The sequence below is a fragment of the Anolis carolinensis genome, chromosome 1, assembly GCF_035594765.1.
Source record: "Anolis carolinensis isolate JA03-04 chromosome 1, rAnoCar3.1.pri, whole genome shotgun sequence".
NCBI lineage: Eukaryota > Metazoa > Chordata > Lepidosauria > Squamata > Dactyloidae > Anolis > Anolis carolinensis.
This window is the reverse complement of record NC_085841.1, coordinates 199949791-199969921: the sequence shown is the minus strand read 5'-3', so window position 1 is coordinate 199969921 and position 20131 is coordinate 199949791. Positions and strand designations below refer to the sequence as shown.

At 39.1% G+C, this 20131-nt stretch overlaps 1 protein-coding gene across 1 annotated transcript in view; it reads left to right on the top strand.

Annotated features, from left to right (window-relative positions):
• The window catches only part of stat1 (signal transducer and activator of transcription 1), a 57774-nt gene continuing 37643 nt past the window's right edge, over nucleotides 1-20131 (top strand). The window contains exons 1-7 of the mRNA XM_003217427.3: nucleotides 1-130; nucleotides 3230-3358; nucleotides 4518-4662; nucleotides 12740-12838; nucleotides 13297-13386; nucleotides 15426-15504; nucleotides 17868-17959. Of these exons, the coding sequence (XP_003217475.2) occupies nucleotides 3231-3358; nucleotides 4518-4662; nucleotides 12740-12838; nucleotides 13297-13386; nucleotides 15426-15504; nucleotides 17868-17959 (633 nt within the window). The 5' untranslated portion in view covers nucleotides 1-130; nucleotide 3230. The remainder of the gene's footprint in view (nucleotides 131-3229; nucleotides 3359-4517; nucleotides 4663-12739; nucleotides 12839-13296; nucleotides 13387-15425; nucleotides 15505-17867; nucleotides 17960-20131) is intronic.

Genomic DNA, 20131 nt, shown 5'->3' with positions numbered 1-20131 from the left:
CTCTCTTTGATTGGGCGCCTGCCTTTCGCAGTTTGCTATTTCCCGGTCAGAAGTAGTTTCGTTTTCTGCAGAAGCGGAGAAGGCAGGCAGGGGAATTTGTGGCTGTGGTAGTGTCCCATTTGACTGCGAGGTGAGTAATGCATCTACATTCCTGAATTCATGCAGTTTGACCCCCTTCTCCTTTGATTGCCATGGGGTGCATCTACACTGGAGGAAGAATGCAGTTTGCCACTACTCTAAGGCTCCTTCCACACAGCAGAATAAAATCCCACGTTGTCTGCTTTGATCTGGGATATATGGCAGTATGGACTCAGATCACCCAGTTAAAAGCAGACATTGTGGGATTTTCTGCCTTGATATTCTGGGATATAGGGCTGTGTGGAAGGGCACTAACTGTCATGGCTCAATTCTATACAATCATGGGAATTGTAGCTTTGCAAGGTCTTCAGCCTTCCCTGCCCAAGAGTGGTGTCAAACTGCATCCATTCTACAGTGTAGGTGCACTCATCCTTGTGGGGAGTTTCTGTAGTTACACAGAGAATTTAGTCCAGTCCCAAGTTTAGTATTATGAAACCTCTCATTTTCAGTTGGGTGGCGGCAGATTAATATGGGCCCTTCCACACAGCCATATAACCCAGAATATCAGGGCAAAAAATCCCACAATATCTGCTTTGAACTGGGATACCTGAGTCCACACTGCCATATGTCCCAGTTCAAAGCAGATAATGTGGGATTTTTTGCCCTGATATTCTGGGTTATATTGTTGTGTTGAAGGGTGTCCCAAGTCTTTTTTAAACCCTACCTTCATTTATTACAAGTCGTCATCAGCTTGCATGGCACTTTGCAAGTGATACAACACAAATACAGTAGAGTCTCACTTATCCAACACTCGCTTATCCAACGTTCTGAATTATCCAACACATTTTTGTAGTCAATGTTTTCAATACATCATGATATTTTGGTGCTAAATTCATAAATACAGTAATTACTACATAGCATTACTGCGTATTGAACTACTTTTTATGTCAAATTTGTTGTATAACATGATGTTTTGGTTCTTAATTTGTAAAATCATAACCTAATTTGATGTTTAATAGGCTTTTCCTTAATCCCTCCTTATTATCCAACATATTCGCTTATCCGACATTCTGCCGGCCCATTTATGTTGGATAAGTGAGATTCTACTGTACTTGCAAGCCAGGTGGAAGTATATATTCTTCACTCTTGCTCATTGAAACCTGGGTTGCCAAAATGTACTTGCTGATTAAACATTTTGTTTTACTGCTTGATGCAGAATGAATGCAGCCCTGAAGAGGGACCAGTCTTAGGCCCCTTCCACACAGCTGAATAAAATCCCACATTATCTGCCTTGTACTGGGATATATGGCAGTGTGGACTCAGGGTCTCTCCACACAGCCATATAACCCAGAATATCAAGGCAGAAAATCCCACATTTTCTGCTTTGAACTGGGTTATCTGAGTCCACACTGCCATATATTCCAGTTCAAAGCAGATAATGTGGGATTTTATTCAGCTGTATGGAAGGGGCCTTAGACTTTGCTCAAGCCCCATCTACACTGCTAATAATCCAGATAATCCAGAGTATCTGCTTTGAACTGGATTATCTGAGTCTACACTACTATATAATCCAGGCCAAAGCAGATAATCTGGATTTTGTATGGCAGTGTAGAAGGAACCTCGGATCTATTGGCTCTCAATGTAGAGCTGCATTTTCATTTCATCCAGGCTGCCTGTTTAAGATTAAACATCTTAAACATGTTTTCCTAAAACACAGTAACGAATACCCAGCCTTTCCTATGTTCTACTTTCTTCTGTTCCAGTTGCACTTTATTGCCAAATCCAACTTTTTTGAACCCATACATTTGTTTTTAATTTTCATATTTTCATATTTCAGACAGCTGACAGGTGCAGCATTATGGAGTTGAGCAGCCTTGTAAAAGCATGTTACTGTTTTCAGAGAGGCAGCTGTGTCAGCCTGCTGCAGCATAAAAATGAGAAAGGGAGGAATAGTGGCACAGTGCGTTAAAGCACTGAGCTGCTGAACTTGCAGACCAAAAGGTGCCAGGTTCAAATCCCGGGAGTGGAATGAGCGCCCGCTGTTAGCCCCAGCTCCTGCCAACCTAGCAGTTCGAAAACATGCAAATGTGAGTAGATCAATAGGTACCGCTCCGGCGGGAAGGTAATGGCGCTCCATGCAGCCACATGATCTTGGAGGTGTCTACGGACATCGCCGGCTCTTTGGTTTAGAAATGGAGATGAGCACCAACTGGACTGGACATCACGACTGGACTTAACGTCGGGGGGAAACCTTTACCTTAGGACAAGTGGTACATAGCAGAATCTTTTGGGGCCCTTCCACACAGCCCTATATCCCAGAATATCAAGGCAGAAAATCCCACAATATCTGCTTTGAACTGGGTTATTTGAGTCCACACTGGCATATATTGCAGTTCAAAGCAGAATATCTCTGCCATGATATTCTGAGATATAGGGCTGTGTGGAAGGGCCCTTGGACTGATTTCATAGATATCCATCAAGGACATGTGACAAATAGAAATCAATTGATCTTAAAGGTCCCATCTATATGTCTTTCCCCTCCTCCCCTCTCGTTTCAATTTTGTTGTTGTTGTTATGTGCCTTCAAATCCAGTCTGACCTTTGGCTAGTCTTAAAACAGGTTACTCCTGGCAAGATCTATTTATTAATTTACTTACAGTATTTATATTCTGCCCTTCTCACCCCGAAGGGGACTCAGGGTGGATCACAGAACACACATACAGCAAATATTCAATGCCAATTATAACAATGACAAAACACACAACAGATAGAAGTATATATAATCTTTCCCATCTTTCGGCATCTAACTCCTCCTCATTGAGGACTGCAGATTTGGGCAGTGTGGGGTTGAATTCTGACATAAGGTACATTGTTTTTTTTTAAAAAAACACCATACCATTGTGTACATTGTGGATTTGGGATCCACAGGAGGTCCTGGAACCAAACCCCAGCTGATACCATTGGCCCATGATAATTTTGAGACTATTCTGGCATGTAGTGAACTGTAGGTAATCAAAAGGAAAGGTCAAGTTTATGTGTGTTTCGGGGTGTTGTGTGCCCCAGAGCATGACATTTCAACAGATCCGGATACTTTACTGGAGGTATGGCAGAGAATGTGAATCCCTACAGACATATCTGTTTTGTTTCCACAGGATGAGTCAGTGGTATAAACTACAGCAGCTGGATTCCAAATTTTTGGAACAAGTGCACCAGCTCTATGATGATAGCTTTCCGATGGAAATCAGACAATACCTGGCACAGTGGCTGGAGGGCCAAGACTGGTAAGAGCCTAACTTGAGTAAGATGTGAAAGGCTGTGGTTCCAATTAAGGTTGTGGGGAGATCCAGTTGTTCATACTGTTATATTATTCCTTCCTTGGAGAAATAAAAGTATAGATCTTTGCCTGATTTGTAGAATCATAGAGTGGAAGGGGCCTTATGAGCCATCAGTAACTTCCCAGCCTCTTTTTGAAGACAGTTGTAGAACGTGACTACACGACTTGCAAGGAAGTAAATTTCATCGAAGTGCTGGTTGTGACCTATAGTCCTATAAGGCTGAGATCCAAGCTATTTGGGTGATGGTGGCCCCTTCCACACAGCTGTAGAAAATCCCACATTATCTGCTTTGAACTGGAATATATGGCAGTGTGGACTCAGATAACCCAGTTCAAAGCAGATATTGTGGGATTTTCTGTCTTGATATTCTGGGTTATATGGCTGTGTGCATGAGCTGCTTGAGCTGTGAGATCATCACGAGAAGCAAGTGCTGCTTCTATCCTGGAAAGTAGGAGAAATAATTGTTGTTAAACAAATCCACAGGTGTCAAAACAGAAAATATGAAGGAGACCTGCAATAGTAGTAATAATAATAATAGTCATAATTGTACATAAATGCATATATTACATAGTAAATGCCTAAAAAACAACCCATTTAGCTAAAACGCTGAGATGTCAGGCCCCGTCTACACTGCCATATAAAATCCCGATTGTCTGATTTGAACTGGATTATATAACAGTGTGGACTCATAATCCAGTTCAAAGCAGATAATGTGGACTATCTGCTTTGATAATCTGGCTTATATGGCAGTGTAGAAGGTCCCACAGTCTCATTGTGGGACCAAAGAAAGCTGTACGTTCTTTAAAGTTGGAAACTGGATTAATGTAACCCTCCAAATGTTGTTACATTGTCTTAGACATCTGGGAATTGCAGTGCAACAGCAATGGATTATATAGCAGTGTAGATCCAGCCTAACATTCAGCTGTATTTATTAGCTGAGCTTATTTCTCTTAGTTATGGGGCAGCAAATGTTATGTTAAAATTGATTGGGATTGTGGATATTGTGATGATATTGTAAGTTTCTCAGTTGTAGAAAGAAATAATGCTGAGGTTTGCTTCATGGAAGATTGAAAGTGATAATGAAATCAAAATGTCTTGTGTCTAGGGACCATGCCAGCAGTGATATTTCGCTGGCAACCTTGTTGTTCCAGAACCTTTTGTCACAGCTGGATGACCAATACAGCCGGTTCACACAGGAGAACAACTTTCTGTTGCAGCACAACATCCGAAAAAGTAAAAGGAACCTACAGGTTTGTATCTATCCGTCTATTGGCAAAGGATAATTATTTTATTATCTGCCCCCTTCCTCTCCCAGTTTCTTTGAACTACAGTTGGCCTATCATGTCCTCAGATGGCCTATCATGTCCTCAGACTTGAAAGTATTCACACACACACACACACACACACACACACACACAGAGACAGTAGAGTCTCATTTATCCAACATAAACGGGCCGGCAGAACGTTGGATATGCGGAAATGTTGGATAATGAGGGATTAAAGAAAAGCCTATTAAACATCAAATTACATTATGATTTTATAAATTAAGCACCAAAACATCATGTTTAACAACAAATCGACAGAAAAAGCTGTTCAATACACGGTAACATTATGTAGTAAATTACTGTATTTACAAATTTAGCACCAAAACATGGTAATGAATTGAAAACATTGACTAAAAAAATTGGCTACTAACAAATTGACTACAAATAAAGGTAGAATTGCGTAAAATAGGTAGCAGGGAGGACTTCCGGTGAGCGTTCATGGCGACGGACATGCTTCCCCAGGGCTCTGGGAGAAGCGCCCGAGGTTGCATCCAGAGCGAGCCTTAGGCTGCCCCTCGCCTCGCGGATCGAAGCGGGCGAGGTTGCCAAGTCAGTTAGCGTCCCGACGACCCCAAAAATCGTCCGTCCCTCAAGGGCGGATGATCGAGAGGGTCCGGGAGTCTGACGAAGCAGGGAGCAACCCGTGAAGCAGAAGAGGGCTTCTGCACAAGCCGGGCGCCACGCTCATCTCAATGAAGAGCAAGAGTAAGTGAGAGAAAAAAGAGACTCCGGGGAACGGGGGGCTCCGGATACAGGAACTTAAGTTCCCAAATGAGAGAATTGGATCTTCTTCTTCTAACAATGGGCAAAGGGAAGAAAGAATTATAAAGGGGGGATCACGTAACCCTCACAGAGCCAGATCGTTATACGTTAGAAAACAGAAGAGATAATAAGAGTTAAGAGTATAATAGAGCAATCTAAGAAACCACTTGTGGTGGGCGAAAGCTTATTTAACGAGTAACAAAGAAAGAGAAAGAGAAAAGAAAGGCATTACTTTGCATATCTTTAAAAACAAAGGGGGAAGGGAAACAGCACCTTTGGTACAGCCTTCTTGATAGGAAACTGGCAAAAAGAGTCAGAGAGCACTGGGGAGTGTTGTAATTTAAACAAGGCTCTTAAATTGATACTGCAGAATATAACCACGGGAGGATTATACTAACGGAAGAAGGCCCCCTCAGAGGAGTTGGCGACCGAAAAGACGCCCGCCATATCAGAAGCCAGCAAGACCTAACTGACCTTGAGAAGGAGTTTGTTTTGTCTATGTAAGTCCCTGCCCCAGCCAAGCGAAGTTTGGGGAGGAGTCCGCAACCGGAGCTGGCTAGGAGGTGAGACGCGCTTCTGGTGGAACAGGAAGCCGAAGGGACTAATTTCAAGAGACACAAACCATAGAGTTCTGGCAAAAGGCGGAAAGAGGGGCATTAAGAAAGAGACACCAGGATCTAATCCTCCCATTACCTATATTAAGATAGAAGGCAAATAAGGAACCCAGAGACAAAAAGGCCATTGCAACCCAAAAGAACAACTTGTTTAAGTAAATCTTTACTAAGGAAAAATGGACTTCAAAACAACGACCCTTAGGGGGAAAACAGAAAAGGATGTTAGAGACCCTAAGACACTACAAAGACGAAACTCAATCCCTGAAGATACCGGGTTCCGTGAATTATTAAAAGAGATGCAGAAAATCTCAGATAAGCAAGACTTGCTTCAAAAAGAGATCCACGGGATCGCAGTAAAACAGGACTTGCAACAAAAAATATTGCAAGAAGAAATGACTATATTAAAGAAAGAAATAAAAGAGGAAATTTGCACCATTAAACTGGAAGTGGCAAAAAACGTACAAGAAATTCAAGAAATTAAAACAGACAACATAAGAATAGAGAGGACACAGTTAAAATTACAACAAAAAGTGGAAACCATGGAATTCAAGAACACCAAACTGGAAAAAATGCAAGAAAAAATTGAACAAAATGAAGCAGAATACCAACTAAGATTTCGAAATATAGAAGAAGACCCTAAGGAAAATATTAAACAAATTATAACCAAGATAACTGCTGAAGTCATACAATGCAGTGAGAGAGAGGCAGCTGAACAAATCGATAGCGTCTACAGACTACATACAAATTATGCAAAAAAAAATAAAGTGGCCAGAGATGTCATCGCACATTTTGTAAAGAAAAGTTTTAGAAATGAAATATTATACAATTCCAGAACAAAATCAATTACCTACAACACAAAAAGAATTATGATCCTCAAAGAATTCCCACCATCCACTATCAATAAACGGAAAAAGTACTTTTTCTTAACGGATGAATTGAAGCGCCTCCAAATCAGGTTCCGCTGGGAGAAACAAGAAGGTCTCATGTTAACTTATAAAGGGGAAAAAATTTGGATTAAAACAGAAGAAAAAGCAGACCAATTTTATAGGAAGCTAAAAAAAGACCTAGCACAAAGACTATCACCACAATCATCGAGTGAAGAGAAAAACCCCAAAAAGGCAAAGAAAAGAAGACAAGAGTCGCCAAAGGAAGTTGTGGAAGAACAACTCATATCAATTTTAGGCGAAGATCAAGAAGCTCTTTCAGAGGAGGAAGAGGAAGGAGAGAAAATGGAAGATGCCCTTAATGAATAGTTTTACCCAATCAATAAAGATATTTTCGAACAACATTAACGGTTTGAACTCGCCCATTAAGAGACAGAGAACCTATAACTACTTAGGTAAGAAAAATTATAATATTATTGCTCTCCAAGAAGTCCATATCGCCCAGAAACATTCAAAATATTTAATACATACTAAATTGGGAAAATTATATTACTCTCTGGACACAAAGAAAAAACGTGGGGTGGCCTTATATATAGATGAAAAATTTAAATCTGAAGAAATATTTAAGGATCAGGAAGGAAGGATAATAGCAGTAAAAATTGACCTAGGCATTGAAAAACTATTAATCTGTAACATTTACGTTCCAAATGGCCCCAAAAGAAAATTTGTTAATGCACTAAGAACCAAAATTGGGAAGACAGATTTTGACCACATTGTAATTATGGGAGACTTCAACGGAATATTAGATTATAATTTGGATAAATCGGTAAAGAAAAAGAAAAATAATAATAACTCTCTTCCAATAAATTTTTCACAATTAAAAGATGAATACGATCTAGAGGACATTTGGAGAATACGTAATCCTACACAAAGAGATTATACATTCTACTCCAATCGCCATAATTCATGGTCCAGAATCGATATGATCTGGACATCTAAAAGTTTAGAACCTAAAGTAGATGAGATAAAAATCTTAACACGAGATCTTTCAGATCACTGCCCATTGATTATGAATATAAATTATAAAAAGAAACCGGTAAGTTGGAGATTGGATAATAATTTAATTAAACAGGAAACTGACATTAAAAAAATTAAAAGGATGACTATGGAATACTTTCAATTTAATGATAACCAAGAGACAAGTCCACAAACAACCTGGGATGCCTATAAAGCAGTAGCTAGGGGCCATTTTATTCAGCAGAAAGCACGAAAAAATAGAATTAAATATCAAAAACTACAAGACATACAAAAAGAAATGGAAGCAGAGGAATTACAATAAAAAAAAAACCCAAGTGATGGAAAGATTATGAAAAAATTAAAAATATTACACAAACAGAAAAGCAACTTAGAATTGGAGCACTTAGCTAACCAACTGAAATGGACAAAACAGAACGCATTTGAGAACGCAAATAAACCAGGGAGATGGTTGGCCAGAATGATAAGAAAAAAGAAAAATAAACAACAAATCACAAAAATAGAATCACAAGGGAAATTGATATACATAGATGATAAGATAAGAGACATCTTTGAAAGTTTTTATAGCAATCTATATAAAAAAGATAATATAGATTTAGATTTAATTGGCGAATATTTAAGTAAGCTAAAATTGCAAAAAATTACAGAAGAACAAAGATTAACTTTAAATAAAGAAATTACAGAAAACGAAATAAAAATGGCTATCAAAAATTTAGACGCCAATAAATCCCCAGGTCCTGATGGATTCACGGCGGGCTTCTATAAATTACAATTAGATGAAATAATTCAACACTTGAAAAAGGTAATGAATGAAGCCCTAACAAAAAAAATCATTCCAGAGACGTGGAAAAAAGCGGAAATTATTTTAATACATAAAGAAGGATCAGATCCAAATAAGGTATCAAATTACCGCCCCATCTCATTACTTAATACCGATTATAAAATTTTCACAAAAGTGCTGGCTAATAGATTTACCGAATTTCTAAAAGAATGGATTTCAGATGACCAAACTGGATTCCTTCCCAATCGCAGTACAAAGAACAACGTCAGATTAATAATAGATTCGATAGAATATTTCGATGTAAATCATCAAAAGGAGGTGGGCTTTTTAGCAGTGGATGCTGAAAAAGCCTTTGATAACGTCAATTGGAACTTTTTTAAACTACTATTAAAGGAAATAGACATAGGAAATCAATTTCAAAATGGAATCAACGCAATATATCATCAGCAAAGCGCTAGAATTAGAGTAAACAATCAATTAACTAAAGAATTTGAAATAACTAAAGGAACGAGACAAGGCTGTCCCCTGTCTCCGCTAATTTTTATCTTTACATTGGAGATTATGTTAAATTCAATTCAAAAAGATGAAAATTTAAAGGGGATTAAATTGGACAAACAAGAAATAAAGATTAGAGCATTTGCTGATGATGTAATTTGTGTAATTGAAAACCCAAAAGAAATGATAAAAGATTGGTTAAAAAAAATAGAGGATTTTGGATATCTGGCAGGTTTCAAATTAAACAAAAAGAAAACAGTAATCCTTACTAAAAATATGTCTATGAGAAGCCAGAGGGAATTAAAGGAGAAATCGGGTTTGGAAATAGTAAAAAAAATGAAATATTTAGGGATCTGGATAGCTAGTAAAAACAACCAACTATTAGATCTGAATTACGGGGCACAATGGAAGGAAATAAAAAAAGATTTAGGAAATTGGGCAAATCTAAATATTTCACTTATGGGGAGAATTGCGGTTATTAAAATGAATGTCTTGCCTAAATTGTTATATCTGTTCAGGAACATCCCAATTATTAGAGGGGCTAAGGTATTCAAAGACTGGAACAAAGAACTGTCAAAATTTATTTGGAAAAATAAAAAGCCCCGAATAAAATTTAGCACGATGATCACCCCTCAAATGAGAGGAGGTTTTGGACTGCCTGATTTACAACTCTACCATGAGGCGTGTGCTCTGGAATGGGTAATCGACTGGGTTAAATTGGAAAATAAAAAATTACTGACAATTGAAGGATTCAATCTGCGATGGGGTTGGCATGGTTACCTATGCTACGATAAAATGAAAATTGATAAAAATTTTGGAAACCATTTTGTGAGGTCATCCTTGATTAAAATATGGGTAAAATATAGAAGATATTTATATGAGAAAACTCCACTGTGGCTTTCCTCTTTAGAGGCTAACCAACGTAGATTATTGGGCTGGAACAATTGGCCAACATATAAAGAAATCTTAAAAAAATCAAATTTAATATCTGGAATAGTAGGTATCAAAGAAATAGAGGAAGTTCAAAAAAAATACAAGAATATATCCTGGTTCCAATACCACCAAATAAAGGAAAGTTATAACAGAGATAAAGAAACGGGTTTCAATTTGGATAACAATTTTTGGGACAATATACTTCAGAAAAACAAGAAATTGGTAACGATTCTATATAACAAATTAATAGAATGGAATACAGAATCCGCAATAGTCAAGGAATCAATGTTAAAATGGTCTAGGAATATAGGCAGACCCATCACAATGGATGAATGGGAAAATATTTGGAATAAAAAAATAAAATATTGCTATTCAATTGACTTGAAAGAAAATTGGCTAAAAACTATCCATAGATGGTATCTAACCCCCAAAAAACTGGGATTAATGTATCGAAACAGAGACAAAAGATGTTGGAGGTGTAAAGAACAAATTGGGTCATATTTCCACATATGGTGGAATTGTAAAAATATTAAAAATTATTGGAAATCAATCCACTTAGAATGTAAAAAAATGCTAAAAATTAATTTAGAATGTAAACCTGAATATTTTTTATTAGGGTTACTTGAAATGCAAGAGCAGGATCCATTAGACTCCTTAAAAGAAAAAGAAAATAAGATAAAAATCTTTACATATGCAGTAACTGCCGCAAGAATGGTAGTAGCAAAAAACTGGAAGAACCCAGAGAGCCCCACGGTAACAATGTGGTTGGAAAAATTACTAGACATTAAAAATATGGATAAATTAACCTATCTGACAAGAAGAAGCACAGGGAAACCAATGAAACAAACGGACTGGTCTGAATTGGAAATTTACCTACAAGAAGAAATGAAAGGAAAATGAAGCACGAGAATAGAAGGAAGAAAGAAGAGTGGAAGTCCATCCCCTCCATCTAATCAACCCCTCCCCCCACTGTAGATAGGGTATCAATCCGGGAGTCGAATGTCGGCCCCCATTCCTATTCTTCCCCGAACATTCCCCTGTCCCTTCCCAATCCAGAACCCATCTCTGGCCCACTAGAGAGTTCACCTTTTTGCCTCCTCATCCCCCTAAATACAGGATAGGACTACCCATTTCACCACCCATTACCTCCTCCCTTACCCACTTACCTCGACCATCCCACCCCAACCTTTCCTTTAGATAGGTCAATGTATTAATGGAAAAAAAATTCTTTTAATAAAGATTACATTTCAAAAAAAAAAAGAATTGCGTAAAATAAACTTACAATAACAACATTGTCAGAAATTAAATCCATAGAAAGTTCAATCCTTGCTGTCTAGAGAAACAGCTGTGGATCTGGGAGGGAGGCAAACTGTATTGGATAATCCAGAATGTTGGATAAATGAATGTTGGATAAGTGAGACTACTGTGTATGTATGTATGTGTGTGTGTGTATATACACACACACGCACACACAGACACAGACATATACATACATACATGCACGTGTACACATACACACACATAATAAAATTGAAATACACAAACAAGCTCCTTCCTCCACAAACAGCTATAGCTCCCACTACTAAGGAGACACCAATGGCCCTCCCTCCAGTGACATTACAGGTTATAGCAAGTGTCGTAAATATATACAAGAGCCCTGCCAATGTCTTTCACAAACACCATACTGCCCATCACCCAAGTGATCTAAGTGGTGGTTTTCATACAGGGACAATTTCATTCTAGATTTTCTGTTTTTCCTCCACCACAGACAACCTAGTGTTTCTTACTCTCTCCATTGCTGTGGAATTTGCATGACCCCGCCCTCTGACTCTCCCATAACCCTTTCCTATTCTTTTCTATGGCACACAGCAAACAGAGGAATTGATCAGCAACTGAACATACTAGAGAGGTTTGGGGAGAATTCACTTCGATTTATAGGAGTTGTAGATACTGGGATGTATAGTTCACTCTGAACTCCACTAATGGTGGACCTGGAACTCACTTGGCACACAGAACCCCCATGACCAACAAAAAATACTGGAGGTCTTTGGAGGGATTTATTGAAGTTGTACTTCACCTACATCCAGAGTGCACAATGAACTCAAACAATGATGGATATGGACCAAACTTGGCATGCATACCTGATATGCCCAAATTTGGATACTGGTGGGTTTTGAGGGGAATTGGCCTGGACATTTTGGAGTTGTACGTAATGGGATTTATACCTGCAGTCTAAGAGCACTCTGAACTCCACCAAAGATGGACCTGGACCAAACTTGGCACACAGAGCCCCCATGAGCATCACACTCAGCCCTAAAAGTGTGTTAAAGCAATGCATGATATATTGTCTAAATCAGAGTGGAAAGCAACGCCTTTGTATTCAGGAATGTTTTACAGGCCCCAGTTATATAAATATATAAAATAGATATACAAATCAGACATATACTAATTGCCTAATTTTAGAATATGCGGTTCTGTCCTTTGCTGTTTGATCTTAGACTACTTTCGAGGAAGACCCCATGTACATGGCCCTGATGATCTCCAAGTGTTTATATGAAGAAAGGAAAATCCTCCAAGCTGCTCAGTCAGCAGAACAGGTAACATTTTCTCTGGAGTGTTAAATTTCTGAGTATGAGTGGGTGACAGCATCATGTTTTGAGAGTGGCCTCATGCAGCTCAGATTTAAACTTGACATGTAAGGCTTTTCCCTCCATGTAAGCAACTGGGATTGAGTTGGATTCTTTATTTCTTAGCTAGTGAATTCACATTAGATTTTAAATGCGCTTCAAGAGGCCTGTCCTAGGTGCTGGACCTTATCGTCAAAATAGGTCCAGCATCTCGGGCAAATGCTTAAGTGTCTGAAATAAATTCCAGAGCATATTCACTGAAACGGTTGTGTTCTCTGGCTTTTACATACAGATCTGGAAAATGTCCACAATTCTGGGTTTGGTAGTCCACAAAGTGACTTTTCTGATCTTGATTTTGTCCTGGATGTGATGCTTTTGATATAGATGCTTTTGTGTTTTTCCCTTTCTTCCTTCCCTCCAAACTCCAGGTGCAGGTAGGAAATGTTCAGAATACAGGAACACTGTGTCGGGTGAAGGAACGAGACAGCAAAGTGAAAGGCGTGAAGGACAGTGTCACAGTAAGTATGAAGTCCTTCCAGGTGCTGGAATGTAAAATAAATAAATTGACATGGAATGGAAAAGGTAGTTGATGTTGATGTAGAAGGCATTCCAGAAAGTGTACTGAAATGACACTAGAAACAAAGACCACCTTCTCGTTCTTGGATGTGTTTGATCAGGAATTGTTTATCTCAGGGCTTCATAAATTTTTCCTACCCGCAACTGCTTTCACCCAGGAAACTTTTAGGTAGCCTCAGCTGTCTGTCTGTCTGTCTGTCTATGAAATAGGTATAAAATTAAGCATTTACTCACAACAAATCAGCATTTGCAAGGCTTGCTAAACAGGCTGATTTTATGTTATGAAGTCCAGCTGAAGCATCTTCTGCAGAGTCCACTGTAAATACTACACAACAGATTCACGTATATGCCTAAAACAGCCTTTAGGTGGCATTCAGAAAACTTTTACTGTTGTTGCTGTTAGTTTTCTGGTCTGTATGGCCATGTTCCAGAAGCATTCTCTCCTGACGTTTCACCCACATCTGTGGCAGGCATTCTCAGAGATTGTGAGGTCTGTTGGAAACTAGGCAAGTGGGGTTTATATATCTGAAAGGTCCAGGGTGGGGGGGAAAAACTGTTGTCTGTTGGAGGCAAGTGTGAATGTTGCAGTTGGCCACCTTGATTAGCATTAAATGGCCTTGCAGCTTCAAAGCCTGACTGCTTCCTGCTGAGGGAATCCTTTTAGGGAGGTGTTAGCTGGCCCTGATTGTTTCCTGTCTGGAATTCCCCTGTTTTTTTTTTAATGTTGTTCTTTATTTACTGTCCTGATTCTAGAGTTTTTTTTAATACCGTTAGCCAGATTTTGGTTATTTTCATGGTTTCCTCCTTTCTATTGGAAATTGCCCACATGCTTATGTATTTCAGTGGCTTCTCTGTAGTCTGACATGGTGGTTGTTAGTGATCCAGCATTTCTGTGTTCTCAAATAATATGCTATATCCATGTTAGTTCATCAAGTGCTCTGTTTCGACAACACAACTTTTACTGTTGCTAGATTTTTTGTGACTCCAAGCAGTGAGCCAAGGGGATCCCATTTGGAGTCTCAGTCCACAGTTTAAGAAGCAGTGGTTTATCTGAGCACCATAGATTTGAAACATTATTGTGGTTGCCATCAGAGCGTGCTGCATTTCCACATGGCTTATAGCTGGTTTTACCAGAGGCCTGGACATCTAAAGAGAGAAATTGCCCCCTTAAAATCTGACCAAGGCAAGAGAAAGAATTATGCATTTTAATACAGGTGGAGTATCTCTTATCTAGATTGCTTAAAACCAGAACTTTTTTGAATTTTGCTTCCCTCCCCACAAAAAATCTTGGAGAAATCCTGAACATGGGACCCAAGCATGAACATGAAATTCTTTCACATACACCTTGCACACATAGCCTGAAGGTAAATTTATACATTTTTTAACTATTTTTTTTTAAAAAACATGAAACAAAAAATGTTTGTCATTGAATGATCATTGTCTCAGCCAGTTGTGCGGGTAATTTCAGATTATGAGGTGTTTCGAATTTCAGAATTCTAGATAAAGGATGGTCAACCTGTATTTAAAACAAAACAAATGTGTTTAGCTGCTAGGTCTTCTAAAGCTTGGAAAATGACTTTCTGGATTACAACTTCCAGATCCCTCCATTTTGGAGGATCCTCAAACTCTGGGCCTTTAGGGACAGAAGGTCAAGAAGTTGCTCCTACTTTTCTTTAGACATGCACTTGAACTGTGGGTTTGGTTTTGAGGCTGATTGATGTGTGATACCATGACTTTCAAACTTGAGTTTTTGTTCCTGTGGCTCATTATATGAGTCTCCAGAGTGTTAGTTATTGAACAGACATGGATCTGTCATGAGGATAAAATGGAAAGTGAAGGGATGTATACTCCTGAATTCCTTGAGAAGAAGGTGGGATACCATTCTAAGTAAGTCAGCAAAACGTCGTGAATTGCTTGACCCCTCCTAGTGTTTTGAAATAAATGTAGTGAAATATCTAATGTGGTTGTGGCCTTTTCATAGGAAATAGAGCAGCTCATCAAAACTCTGGAGGATGCCCAAGATGAATATGACTTCAAATATAAAACCTTGCAGGTCAGAGGTGAGGAACCTTCATTTTCAAAAATTCCAATGAACTAATATCCTGTGTATCAGAAATTGTGATTTGTGGGTCAACCTGTGTTGGATCCGGATGGATATACCTAATGTGAACAGACGGTTGAGAAAATTTAGAACTTGATGTGAATTTCTAAGCATTTCCTTTCTGTTATCTCCTCTTGTTAATATTTCCCTAAAGGGTTTTTTTTTTGAAGAATGTACAGTGTTCCCTCACTTATCATGGGGGTTACGTTCCAGGACCACCCACAATAAGTGAAAATCCGGAAAGTAGGGACGCTATATTTATTTTAATATTTATACATTATTTCAGTAGTTATATACTATTTTATCAACTAATCGTGTGTTGATGAATCACCTCCTCCTCCCGTTGCCACTTGGGCTTCTTTTCTCTCCCTTTGGGTTCTCCTTCCTCCCTTCCTTAAGATGTAAATTATAATTTTTATGATTTATAATAGTCTTTTAGAGTTTATTGAAAAATCGCTAAACAGCGAATCAGCGAAAAGTGAACCGCGAAGTAGTGAGGGAACACTGTATATAACAATGTGCAGAAAAGTTACTTTTTTTGGTTGCAAACTGTCCAGACTTATCCAAGCTCAGGAAGCCAGCCATAGAATTGCATAGGAAAACCCAGAGATTTCTAGAGAGGTGTTCCCTCCAGAACCTCCAGCATGACTCTGAAGGAACTTGACCGGAGATTCCTACAGAGAACATTGTAATCGATTCCGCAAAAGATAAAACTACAAATGTGGAGGAATTACTATATTTTATGTTCTAAGCACAAGTACTGTACAACTACTGCATAATGAGCACAAATACTGCACTGTACTGTATCAGAAGTATCCTTGAAGTGAGTGGCTTGACCTTGAAGGAGCTGGGGGTGATGATGGCCGACAAGGAGCTCTGGGGTGGGCTGGTCCATGAAGTCATGAAGAGTTGGAAGTGACTGAATGAATAAATAAATAACAACTGTATCGGAGATGCACTGCCTATAAATTATAAGTTCGCAAATTAAGTTCTATAAATTATTAAATTCGCAAAAGCTGAATACAGACAGAGAGGGGGAAAATCTAGGGTGCTGAGTATCTTAAGGACAAAAGCCGTGTGCATTTGCAAAATCGTTGAAAGAGCAACTGCACATTTCAAATATGGTTCAAGGTATAAATTTAGAAGGGTCAAAAGAGCACGTTATCAAAAATGAGTAGTCGAAAAGTGGAAGATGCATGCCTTATGAACTCACTTGTATTCCATTACTAAAAAACTACACATACTTTGGAACCGCTTTGACAACATTATCTAAATGTGGAGAATGTGTTTAGTACTCATCCTGTTTTATTTATTACATTTTCGTTTTCACAGCTAAAAAGTGACTTCACAGAAACAAAGCATCTCAATCCAAATACAGTGGGACCTTGACTTAAGAGTATCCCAACTTAAGAACATTTTGAGTTAAGAGTCATTGCTCGACACTGATTTTGCATTGACATACAAGCAGTGCTTCAAGTTAAGAGCTAGTGCCAGAGGAAGTGCTAGCATGAGAGTACAGGGCTTCAAAGGGAGCAGCCTCCGTGCCTCGTGCCCTTGTCTGCTTTGGGAGATAGCTGTTCTCTTTGCTCTTGTCCACCTTGAGGAACTTTGGGTTAGTTGGTTTTGTGTGGTGTTTATTCCTGGTATGTTTGGTTTCATGAAGAGAGAAAAGGGGAGAGAGCAACAGAGGGAGGGAGACTGGAATGAATCCAGGATGAAGAAAATACTGCTTCTGCCGCTTCACTTTGTGTTTCCTTGCCACAACTTTGTGCTTCTATCATTTTAAAGTTGATCTTTTTATTGTTCCATGTGAATTTATGAACTACGTTTTCTTATTTAAAATGAGGGAGTTCAGAATAATACCGTTTCAGTGGGAAATTTGCTTTGAGATAAGAGCCATTTGAGTTAAGAGCTCAGTCATGGAACAAGTTAAACTCTTAATTCAAGGTATCACTGTCTTGAACATTTTGTTCATTGTAAAACAAATGTTGCCTTTGGCACACTGAAACCTGCATTTTTTTTTCTCTTGGCTTTATAATTTTTGATTTTCTGGTTCATGGAATTTCTAGTATTTTGCTGCTGAATAATCCCCTTTCTCTCTTAGCCTAATGGGAGGGGTGGCTGGGGTGGGGCATTCAATTCCTGATTTTGACAGGACTTCTGCTTTTGAAGAGGACAGAAATGTGTTTGGCAAGAAAAGAACTTCTTTCCACTTCCTCAGAAGCTCAGGCGTATGGTATCAAGTTCTGCATTTCTCTTAAACCCTGCTGTTTAAATGTCGAGACCCTCAAGGTCCTCCTTTCATTGTGATCTATTTTGCAGAAGGAGAAGCCAATGGCATGACCCAGGATGATTGCAAAAAGGAAACATTGCAGCTCCACACCATGTATTTGCAGGTTCACAACATGAGACAGGTGATTTTTTGGTTTAATTGTGAACAACATCCCATGTTTTTGTAAATCAAGGTGTGCAAGGGTGGTATAGCACATCTTTAGGCATTGGAGGAATTTCACACAACTACTGTATTTCTTCGATTCAAAGACCTTGAATCTTGTGTATTTTTGTTGGTGGTGTTGGTACGGAAGTTAGAGTGTGACTTACAATCAGTGGTGTCTTGCAATTGAAGAAATACGATATAGCTCCGAGGCCCAATAATCTTGATTTATCACAAAGATTTTCAGTCTGCATTGTAGAGAATCCTCACCAACAAGGACACTGAGGATGGCAAACAAATTTCTGTGTAAAACACAGGGCTTGGAAAATTTGGGTTGTTTTCTGGGCTATATGGCCATGTTCCAGAAACATTCTCTCCTGACATTTCACCCACATCTATGGCAGGCATCCTCAGAGGTTGTGTGGTCTGTTGGAAACTAGGCAAGGGAGGTTTAGATATCTGTGGAATGCCCAGTATAGGAGAAATAACAGGATAAATAACTGTTTGAGGCAAGTGTTAATGGCCTTGAATTGAATGGGCTTGCAGCTTCAAAGCCTGGCTGCTTCCTGCCTGGGGGGATCCTTTGTCGGGAGGTGTTAGCTGGCCCTGATTGTTTCCTGCCTGGAATTTCCTTGTTTTCTGAGTGTTGGTCTTTATTTATTGTCCTGATTTTAGAGTTTTTAAAATAATGGTAGCCAGATTTTTTTTCATTTTCATGCTTTCCTCCCTTCTGTTGGAATTGTCCACATGCTTGTGGATTTCCATGGCTTCTCTGTGTAGTCTGACATGGTGGTTGTTAGAGTGGTCCAGCATTTCTATGTTCTCAAATAATATACTGTGTCCAGGTTGGTTCATCAAGTGCTCAGCTATGGCTGACTTCTCTGGTTGGATCAGTCCTTCATGTTCCTTGGTTCGTGTGTTTGGTGGTCCCTATGTAGAACTGTCCACAGCTGCATGGCATATGGTAGACTCCTGCAGAGGTGAGAGGATTGCTCTTGTGCTTTGCTGAATGTAGCATTTGATGGAATTTCTTAATGGGTCTGTAGATAGTTTGTAGGTTGTGTTTCTTCATCAGCTTCTCTATGCGGTCAGTGGTTCCCTTGATGTATGGTAAGAACACTTTTTCTCTGGGTGGATCTTTGTCTTTAGTCTCGTGGCTTGTTCTTGGCCTTGCAGTTCTTCTGATGTGTTGTCGAAGGCTTTCATGGCTGGGATCACAGGGTTGTTGTATGTCTTTCGGGCTATGTGGCCATGTTCCAGAAGTATTCTCTCCTGACGATTCACCCACATCTATGGCAGGCATCCTCAGAGGCTGTGAGGCATGCCATAGATGTGAGCGAAACATCAGGAGAGAATACTTCTGGAACAGGGCCACACAGCCCGAAAGACATACAACAACTCAGTTCTTCTGATGTCTGAGGTGGAGTCTCCATTGGCTTGTAGAGCCCAGTTTAGGTTGTTGGAAAGTTGCTTATTAGGTCTACATTTCCTAGAATCCCATGACTGCATGACCCGCTTTATTTTGTACTTTCTATAACATTCCTCTTAAAATGAAACATGGGGAGCTGATTTTCAGTGTGTCAGTGTTGGTTCACTGAGTGCCAGCAGCTATCTTGAATTTCACACAGTGATCTAGCTCTGTGCAAAGTACACATTCGATCACTATGTTCTGGCTCTTCTGCGCGAATCTTTTGCAACACATATGTGTCTTGGCACAAAACCTAGTGTGAATGGGCTGCGAAAGGTAGAAGGGCCATAAAGGTTTGACCTGGCTTCTCCATGTGGTTTACATGCCACAAGGTCCCTGTTGCAAACTGTGAATATGTTTATAGTGATCTTCTTAAGACAGCAGATAGAGCAAAAATATGCTGGTATAGTATTCGTTGCTCTAGTACTTGTGTGTGTGTGTATGTGCGTGTGTGTGCGCACACTTTAAATATCCAAATGATAATTCTATCGTCTAGAACTATCTTCCAAAAAAATGTTGGGAAGTACTTCTACCTAAGAATTGGGTTTTTTTAAAAACTATGAGACTTGTAGAAATAATATTATTCTTTCTCTTCTCCCCAGACTTAGAATTAATAGTGCCGTGATCCATCAGGGAAATCATATTTTGTGATATAACTTGTTTTTCAATAGAAATTTAACTAGC